Raw genomic sequence first — 9,993 nt, forward strand, 5'->3', positions numbered from 1 at the left:
GAGCTGCTTCTCCCACTTCTGTCTCATCTTTTTTGTGTTATCGATCTTCATAAATCCTTTCCTTTGCTGTTCTCCCATATAAGTCTTGCTTTCAGTGCATATTTTGTTGTGTACTGAATACATATTTTGACTTCATTTGTCATTGTTCACCTCCCTCATCCTTTTGTTGTCCTTTCACTGTTTTAGTCATTGCTGATGTGGGCCTAGGAACTATGGAAGCATGGTCGCTTATAGAGGGATCTTATCTGGGAAGGACTTGTCAAGTTCTGTGTCCTTTTTGCCTACTCCGAGTCCGTCCTTTGTCTCCTTTTATCATGTAATTAAGAGGCACTTCTCTATAGACATTTGGAACACATAAATAGCAGAAGAATGGTTCCTGCCCTTGACTAGTGGGAAGACACAGAGTAAATGAGAGGTTCTCAGAATGTGAACCTCTGAGGTCGTCTTAGGGTCCATGACGCACTTTCATGAAGTCCAGAAGATCACAGTCCTTTTAAGAAAAATACTAAGACATTATTGGTGTGTTTCGTTTTGAGGTTATCAGGTCAAAGTGGGATTGTTCACTTTACTCTAACTCAATGACACAGAGTTTGGCCAATGACCAGTTCACGATGCTGCCAAGGATCTGTGCACTACAGATCATTTCAGAATGCAAAATAAAGAGTATGAATTCCAGATTCTACCCTGCAGCTAAGCTTTAAAACACTATCACTTGTTTAGCTTTGATCTGTTTTTTTTAAATGTCCACATTTATTTGGAAGCAGTGTTAAAATATTTTTCTGTGAGATGGAATATCCCTTTATGCTGCAACAGAAGACAGATCAGATTAATCGCAGTAGCAGCGAGGAGAGTCCAGCAGTCCTAAGAGATTGTATGACTTAAAACACATTTGCAGAAATGTTAATACGGTTGACTTATTTCAGAAATTTTGTATTAGACAGTTATTTCTCATGTAATAGACTAGTTCCACTTTCAGCTAGACTAGTAATATTTTAAAATTTTCTCAATTTAAATTTTTAATACAGGCGGTATTGTTAGCAAATACCAGAAGCCCTTTTTAATACCTTTATGTCGTAGAATTCCTGCATTGTACAGTAAATAGAGTAGTTAACCAATATGGTTAACATTGGAAAGTTAAAAAGTGCTATAAATAGCAACAATGATAAATAAATGAGGAGTGATAAATGAGGATGCTTTGTAGTGTAGCGAGGGAAGTCCTCATTGGAAAGGTGACGTTTCCACAAAGGCTTGCGATGATGTAGCTACGAGAATAGGAAGATAGAAGTGTACCGGGCAGAGGTAGCGGCCCGAACAAAACCCCAAGATGGGAATGTGCGTTGGTTATAGTTGAGGCCCAGAGAGATCAGATGGAGGAGACCATGGTAGGAGGTGAAGTGGGAGAAGTAGCAGGGGCCCGTTTATTTCACCGTAAGCGAAAGCGGTAGCCAGTGGAGGTTTTCGAGCAGGGGAGGAAGGGACCTGACTTGGGCTTTCACGGGGTCTATTTGTTCTTGTACCAGGATCTCGGTTTCATTTGTGTGAATGTACCATAACTCTGGGTGCTGTTAAGTTTAAAAAACATAAATTGGGTAGACAACAGAACAGATATCTGATTCACTCTCTTGTCTGCGTTGTTTCCTTTTCTACTCATCCCCTACCTCACTTGTCACATTTCTCAGCTGTTTGGTATTTGACAGTCCTATCTCTTCTACTAAACTAAGGGCCTCCTGTTCTTAGAGTCTAGGTCTTTCCCATCATCAGATAAATCAGACCTCAAGACAGCTTTGCACAGGTTGGTTGGGTGACTGTGTGAATAACAGCTCTATTCCTCTGTGTGCATCCAGAAATCGAAGTCTGATACAGCTGCTGCAGCTGTGCGTCAGTTAAATCCACACATCCGTGTGATGAGTCGTCAGGACCGTGTGAGCGCTGACACAGAGCATATCTATGGTGACGACTTCTTCCAAAACCTGGACAGTGTGGATGCCCGTGAGTTTGGAGGCGGGTGATGGGGGCAGTATCTTTCAGCCATGACCTATTCTAATGCATTTTCCCCTCCATTCACCCACCCCTGCCGTCTCCCCACAGGCATGTATGTGGCCCATCGCTGTGTGTTCTACCGTAAGCCACTGCTGGAGTCAGGCACATGGGGCACAAAGGACAACGTCCAAGTGGTTATCCCATTTTTGACAGAGTCATATAGCTCCAGCCAAGACTCTCCTGAGAAGCCCATTCCCACCTGCACGCTAAAGAACTTCCCCAATGCCGTTGAGCGCACCCTACAAGTGACCAGCCTTGTGGTGAACAGAGAGGTAGAAGACACACTGGGCACATAGTAAGGCTTAGGTGGCACCTGGTCAGTCACTCAGCCACTAACCTCTTAATCATATTCAGATGATGCCAGCCTCAGTGTGTATAACCTGTGCCTATTCCTCAACCTGTTTCCCTCACCTCCCACAGCAGCTAAACCTTTTCAAATGATTCATGTTTCAACTTTAAAACTTTTGTTTTAGAAACACAGGCAAGTGTTTTATGTAAATGAGTATGTATCTGAAAATTAAACAGTACTGTGTTCTTGCTAAACATAATTAATCTTTAATATCATCCTTGCTCATTGTTTAATAATCTCTAACATCAATTCCATATATAGATTCCCCTCACTATTACCCAAAACACATTTAACAGCTGGTTTGTCAAGATAACTGTTTGTGCACATACATACAGAACAGCGTACATATCCTCTAGGTAGACAGAGTAAACATACCGAGTTAACTGGCACTCAAAACCTAACCAAAATTCCAGCCCTCTTTCAACCTAAGAAAATCCATTGTACTATCAAAGTGATTGTTAGTGCAATCTTTGAGGCTAGGTCTAGTCTAGGGGAATTATAGGGTAGCAGAAGAAATACTTTGATCTTTCAACTTCCTTCTACTCCAAGAGTTGCAGAATAGATGTAATTATATTTGGGCCTTCGTCCCCTTCTCCATTCCCCCTCCATGTATGTGTGGTAGATGCTCTGTTATTCCCTGGCCAACATGCAAGAAGGCCTATACAAAGTTTTTAAAATAAACTTCTCATGACGCTCTTGAACTTGACCTCTTTGTGCTTCAGATTCTTTATCCCTGAAAGGTGGCTGACAATAGTATTTTTCACAAGGCTTTTGTGACTCAAGTATGAAGTATCTACAAGTTGTTTATTCTTTCATATCAACCTCATAGGGTGTAGATATTACTGTTAACAGTCTATATTGGAAATGAGGGTACAGAGTTGAAAGGTTTTATCTTGCGTGGATACTCGAAGTTGAAAACCATGGCAGAACTGGGATCTGAACCCCTAGTATTAAGATCAGTTCACCCAATAACTATTTACTGACCTCATAAGTCTCAGAGGGCAAATCTCTGGCAGAATTTCTGCCCAGTCCCCATGGCCTGATCGGGATCATTCATGCTGGTTTTGGTGTGAATATTTTCCTTTCCTACTGAGGCATAACACAACACGCCAGGGATAAGGTACCTACATCTTAAAAATTTCGCACACTTATACTCATGTGTAACTGCCTCTGAGGTCAAGGTCATAGGTTTTTAAATTGAGATGGTGGGAATTGGGAAGTTAGAGGACCCGCATTTGGGAGGCTGCTTTTCTCTCTTCAGCTTAGCATAGTAGATAAGTCTTTTGAGTTTGCTTTCTTCATCAGTGGTCTTTCTCATGCCTTTAGAAATCCATTTTGTCTCTCATACCCTATGTAATCTATTTACTTTGTCTGCAGTGGGCTCGGGATGAGTTTGAAAGCCTCTTGAAGCAGCCAGCAGAAAATGTGAACCAGTATCTCACATGAGTTATCCCATTGTCTGTATGTTCCTTCAGCCTGTCTCCTACCTACCAGCCAAGACACGCTGTAACTACTGTAACCCTCGGCACCTGGCACAGTTTGTGATTGACCGAACAAATGCTTGAGCCTCATGCTGTTGATTGGGGGTTTAGGACTGATGTTCCATGGAGTTAAGCCCACTCCTGGGGCCTCTGTGCAATCCTGCCCTCATGACCCCTCTGATCCCTGATAGAGACTCTACATTTATGGAGCGCACACTATAGCTGGCAGGCACACAAACCCTGGAGGTGCTGGAGCCCATGCAGCACAGCCTGGTGCTGCAGCGGCCATGCACCTGGGCCGACTGTGTGACCTGGCCTTGCCACCACTGGCACACCCAGTACTCCAGCAACATCCAGCAGCTGCTGCACAACTTTCCTCCTGACCAGGTATTACATACTTGCTGGATCCATTTGTCAGAATACATGGCCTGCAAATAGGGAGCTTGCTACAGGTTGCTGACATGTCTCACTCCCGTTAATCCAGCCATGGCGAGCATACCAAGACATGGAGCTCTAATAAAGTCATTAAGCCAGTGCTTTGTGCTGTTGACTGCCTCTGCCCCCACTGCATGCACTTTGTCTCAAGCAAGAGACTTGTTTTCCATTTCCCTCATCTTCAGTATAAGGTGAGTCACACCGATTCCCATTCCCATTGAGGGTGCAGAGACGATAGGAAAGAACTTCGGGAGTTAAGAGCACAGGAACTAGGAACAAGCAAATCCCAGGTCCATTTGACCTGGGGCAAGTCACGTGATTTCTCTCTGTACCTCATTATCCTCAGGTGTGATGTAGGAGTACTGATGGCTTATTTCATGGAAGTTTCTATGAGGATAAACGGAGATTTACTCAGTTACTAGGTTAATTAAGTCAGTACAGTACCTGGGAGTGTGTAAAGTGGGCGAGTAGCTCTATACCTGGCACAAAACATGTCCCAGGTATAGTGAGTTGAGACCTCAGGGTTGAAACGAGGAGTCAGGTTTGTCAGACCTCTCCTCTCAGGTTCTGCTCCCCAAAAACTTTTCTATTCTCTTAGCTAACAAGCTCAGGAGCCCTTTTCTGGTCTGGGCCCAAACGCTGTCCACACCCGCTCACCTTTGATATCAACAATGTGAGTCTTCTGCCTAGGGTCTCCTGAGGTCGGGTGGAAAGTAGATGGGTGGGAAGGAGCCCAAGGCTCCCCAGGTGAGGATATATATGCTCATCTTTCCATACCTTGTCTTCTAGTCCCTGCATCTGGACTACGTGATGGCTACCACCAACCTGTTTGCCCAGACCTATGGGCTTCTGGGCTCCCGAGACAGAGCTGATGTGGCCATACTCCTACAGTCCGTGAAGGTCCCTGAATTCACTCCCAAGGCCGGCCTCGAGATCCATGTCTCTGACCAGGAGCTGCAGAATGCTGATGCCTCTGTCGGTAAGGGTGCTTAGCCAGTTGGCCTGAAACAACCATAGCACTTCTCCCCTGTCCATCCAAGACCCTTCACTTGTGTTTTTCCATTGCCCGACAGGCCTGAGACCCCAGGCCTGACGTTTACCCCCACTGTCGTTTGGTCTTTGCTTCCTCCAGCAAAAATAAGAATAGTTGCTAAAGGCAGATTCTGTCACGCTCTTTACTTTCTTCCCTCCCAGTCTGACTTTCAGGAGGACGAGTTATTCATCTCCTTTCTGTGAGAGTCTTTACTTTGTTCTCAGCTCCTTTTTCTTCACTTTTTTCTTCTGTGTATGTGGGGACGGAGGAGATACATGATCTGCACTAGGATCCCCTCTTCCTTCATTTCTTCCCTCGTCTTGCAGGTCTCCTCCACTTCCTCTTGTTTACATCTTTACTCTGTTGTTAGCCTTCGTACATCTCCCCTCCTCTCTCTCAAGACCTCTCTTCACCTCTCCAGCTGTAACTATGACCAACCTTCCCAGCAATGAGCTTCCTTTGAGTAGCAGACGGTGACCAGGTAGTCATTAGAGAGGTTCTCCCTCCCTCTCCCTGCTGTCCTGTCTCGTGCTCTGTAAGTCCTCCTCTACGCTGGGTCTTCTCTCTGTATAGATCCTTTTTCTCCCCTTCATACCTCTCTCCTCCTCACCCTATCTTCCTCATTTTGTTTTCCAACTTCGTACTCATGTGCTCTCTGTATCTGGCTGTCTCCTCCTCCAGTATTTTCCCATCTCATTCACCATTCCTGGATTGATCTCCAGCATTCTTTCCCTTGGTCCCCCTCTTCAGATTTTCTCCTGTTTATCCATTTCCACATTTCTCTCCTCTCCTCTGTCTGCATTTCCCCCCAGTGCCTCTTCATGTATTATCTTTCCTATATCTCTCTCCTGTTTCACCCTATATCTTCCTCTGTGTCTCTCTGTCTCCCTCTTCATTCTCTTCAAGGTCTGCTCCCTTTATAGCTACATCTGTGTGACTTTGCAAAATTTTTGATTAAGAAAACGTGTAGGATTTACTCTATTAATCAGTTATTTGTGTACTGCGCAAGAGTGTTAAGCACATTGGCAAATTGTTGTGCAATAGAGCTCTAGAACTTTCTGGTAAATCTGAAACTTACCCATGAAACGATAACTCCATACCCCTCACCCTGGCCCTGGGCACCAACATTCTGCTTTCTGTTACTGCAGTTTTGATTCTTAAAGATCTGTCATGTAAAACAGAATCATGTGGTACTTGTCTTTCTGACTCTAGCTAAGCATAGTGTCCTCCAAGTCCATCCATGTTGTTGTGACAGCATTATTTTCCCTTTTGAAGGCTGTGTAACATTGCATGGAATGGGTGGAGCACATTTTCTTCCTTCATTCATCTGTCAGTGGACACTGGGTTGCTTTTACATCTTAGGTATTGTGAATAGTGCTGCTGTCTACATCACCCTTTGTGAATGTCTTCATTTTAGTTCACCAGTGTCTGCAGATGCTTCTCTCTTCAGATCTCCACACCACTTTACTTCTGTCTTTTCCGAAGTGTTTCCTGCTCTACATTTTCTTCTTCCCACTATGCTTTTGCACAGTGCCTCTTCTTTTCAAATCCTTTATCTACATGAATAACTCTGGCCATCCTGGGCTCCTGCCTTATGGTCTCAGTCTCTGACCTGGGATGAGACCTAAAGGACTGACATTTCACTCCTTCCTTGCAGATGATACCTGCTTGCAGGAGCTCAAAGCCATGCTGCCCAGCCCAGAGATGCTCCCTGGGTTCAAGATGTACCCCAACAACTTTGAGAAGGGTACCCCTTGGCAGAGTAGGATGCACTGGGGTGTATCCTAGGCTTGTGTGGGGATTATAGGCCTGCCACATTGCTCAGTGATCACCCTTGATGGTCTAGGAGAGAATTTGCTTGATCTGTCAGGTACCGACATGGAAAATACTCGCGTGCCAGTAGGCAAGAACCTGTTTTTCTCTCTAACTCTGTCTCTTCTTTCTTTGCTCCATTTCAGCTCACAACAGGATGATGACAGCAACTTCCACATGGATTTCATGGTGGCTGCATCTAGCCTCCGGCAGAAAATTATTACATCCCCCCTGCAGACCGATATAAGGTGATGATTGTCTAGATGTCATCTTTCAGTCATTCCCAGGCTTGAGTCTTCCCACATTTGGCCTCTTCTGTAATGCCTAATTGTCTCTAATGGCTACTCAGTCACCTTCTGTCTCACAGAGCAAGCTGGTTGCAGGCAAGATCATCCCAGCCATTGCCACAACCTCAGCAGCTATAGTTGGCCTTATGTGGCTGGAGCTCTACAAGGTGGTACAGGGACACCAACAGCTTGAGTCCTATAAGAACAGCTTCATCAACCTGGCCTTTCTCTTCTTCACCTTCTCTGAGCCCCTTGCTGTGCCTCATCACCAGGTGGAGGGCCTGCTTGTATGCACACTGTTCATCTTACCCATCAGTGACTGAACCTGTGTCTGTGACATTTTGTGTGTGTTTGCGCGCACGCGCTTGTGTGTTTGTGTGTTTCTCAAATTGCCTCAAAATGCCAGGCTTTGTACAGTTGGGTTACCTATATTGTTTGTTAATTCGTCATAAAGATTTTGGAATGTAGACAAAGCAGCTGGCATGTATTGGAACTAATGTGGAGAGGGCCAGCAGATAGAGGGTATCGAATGGGAAGGGAAAGGGTGTGGGAGGGTGCGAGAAGAAATTAGCAGGGTCTCCGCAGTATGGGGCCTTGTGTTTCCCTATTAAAGTGCCAGCTTGTCACTCATGATGAAATGGGGTCACAGGAGGAACAACGCTCTTTTGAACAAAAGAGCACTGTGATTGATCTAATTTCACACATCAAGTTAACGGATGTGGGTAAAAGCATCTGTGATGGCCCCTGTTATACTCCCTTTTGCTTTGTTCCACAGTACAATAACCAAGAGTGGACATCGTAGGATCGCTTTGAGGTACAGGGCCTGCAGCCTAATGGTGAAGAGATGACCCTCAGACAGTTCCTCAACTACTTTAAGGCAAGGCTCCATTTTTACTCACTACCCCGCTGCTGTGAGGGTGGAGTATGCAGGTGACTAGTACTCTTCAAGTGACACTGTTGTCCCTCCTCCTTCCCACCATCTCCAGAGAGAACACAAATTAGAGATCACCATGCTGTCCCAAGGAGGGTCCATGCTCTACTCCTTTTTCATGCCAGCCACCAGACTCAAGGAACACTTGGATCAGCCGTGAGTTGTTCACTAGGCAGGCTGACGGAGTCACTGTGTGCTGGGGTGGGAGTCTCAACTTCTAGCTACGCCCCTTTTGTTCAGTTTCCCCTCCCTTCTTTTAGCCATTTGTCCTTTCTTGCCTGCTTTCTATCTCCCTGATCCTCTTCTCTCTCACCAGAATTACAGAAATCGTTAGTCGTGTGCCCAGACGAGCGTTGGGCCAGCACGTGCGGGCACTGGTGCTTGAGATGTGCTGCAACAATGAGAGCGGCGAGGACTTTGAGGTCCCCTACATACGCTACACCCTCTGCTGAGCCCTCTGCTCTCCTGGTCCTCATCCTCAGGCTTCTTTCAACACATCCCTAGTAGCTGTGGCGGAAGCTGAGCTCAGCCAGGCCCTAGGCCTTACTTCCTTTTTTTTGCAATTATTATTATTTTTTTAATTTTTAACTCGCCGTTGCCTTCTACTGTTTAGAATTGGAATTCTTAATAAAGCATAGTTCATTGAAGTTTTGGCAAGAGCTCACATCCGTCTGTTTCTGTGAAGTAGTGGGGTTCCTGTAGCCCTGTAAATTCAAGTGATCACCCATCCAAAGTGCTCATCCCCACCCCAGCAGCATGAAATTTGCCCCAAATTCAGGTTTAGGAGACAAAGAAGATTGATTCCTACTGTTCTCCTTAGCGTAGGGATTTGCTCCCTTTTCCTCTTGTCCTCACTAATTAGGGTGAAGTGTGTCACCAGTGGGCCACAGAATAGGGCCATCCTTGCACATGTGTTTAAATCTGACTCAGGTTCTTATCCTACCTTTTTTCCTTCAATTTCTTGCTTTATTTATTTTGAGAGGTAGTAAAGGTCTGAACTTGCAGTAGGTATCTGAACGCAGTTTCGCCAGTGTGCACAGTCTGTGTCACGTCCCTCTTTGTGCCTCAGATGCCCCATATTTAAAATAGAGGGATACCAGGCTGTCAGGTGGGGAGTAAATTGATTGAATGTCCTTCAGGTGCTTGGTACCTAGCAGAGATGTAATGTGTCGCACATGCATTTGCTGTTGTCTCAGAGTTTAGATCCTTCTTTTTTGGAGTTGAGTTTGGTTGTATCCCACCTCGCTTGGTGCTCCCAGACCATTTACAAGCATGGTTCGTTGCTGCAAGGGACCTGAAGTGAAAAAGCTCCAGTCCACCCTGGGTATTAGGAAGAGTTCAAAAAAAAAGAACCTTGCCTGTCATAATGTGTGCCAACCTATGCCACGACTGGTCCAGCTCCAACCCTTAGACACAGTATATGCCCTTGCCTCCTAATGGCCATCTTTTTGGCCTGTTGTTCCAGGGATTCATATTCCCTGAAGATGGACTATGAGACATAAGGAGCAGATAGGCTTAGGCCCGGTGTCTTATTTAATGGTAATGCTAGCTGTCTAGGTTAAATGCAGAGGTTTCCAGCACAGGCACTTTTTTTCATCATTATCACTTGGAGCACCCACACAAAT

The 9,993-nt window shown here is 45.3% G+C and overlaps 1 protein-coding gene across 1 annotated transcript in view; it reads left to right on the forward strand.

Moving 5' to 3' along the window:
- The window catches only part of LOC102882943 (ubiquitin-like modifier-activating enzyme 1), a 16,236-nt gene extending 7,345 nt beyond the window's left edge, over positions 1–8,891 (forward strand). Inside the window, 13 exon segments of the mRNA XM_015596792.2 lie at positions 1,845–1,989; positions 2,089–2,285; positions 3,767–3,846; positions 4,062–4,257; positions 4,904–4,978; positions 5,095–5,284; positions 6,996–7,082; positions 7,305–7,358; positions 7,361–7,398; positions 7,518–7,709; positions 8,213–8,314; positions 8,424–8,524; positions 8,685–8,891. Coding sequence (XP_015452278.1) covers positions 1,845–1,989; positions 2,089–2,285; positions 3,767–3,846; positions 4,062–4,257; positions 4,904–4,978; positions 5,095–5,284; positions 6,996–7,082; positions 7,305–7,358; positions 7,361–7,398; positions 7,518–7,709; positions 8,213–8,314; positions 8,424–8,524; positions 8,685–8,820 — 1,593 coding nt within the window. The 3' untranslated portion in view covers positions 8,821–8,891.
- Positions 8,892–9,993: the final 1,102 nt, after the last annotated feature.

This window comes from Pteropus alecto, unplaced genomic scaffold, assembly GCF_000325575.1.
Source record: "Pteropus alecto unplaced genomic scaffold, ASM32557v1 scaffold1981, whole genome shotgun sequence".
NCBI classification, from domain to species: domain Eukaryota; kingdom Metazoa; phylum Chordata; class Mammalia; order Chiroptera; family Pteropodidae; genus Pteropus; species Pteropus alecto.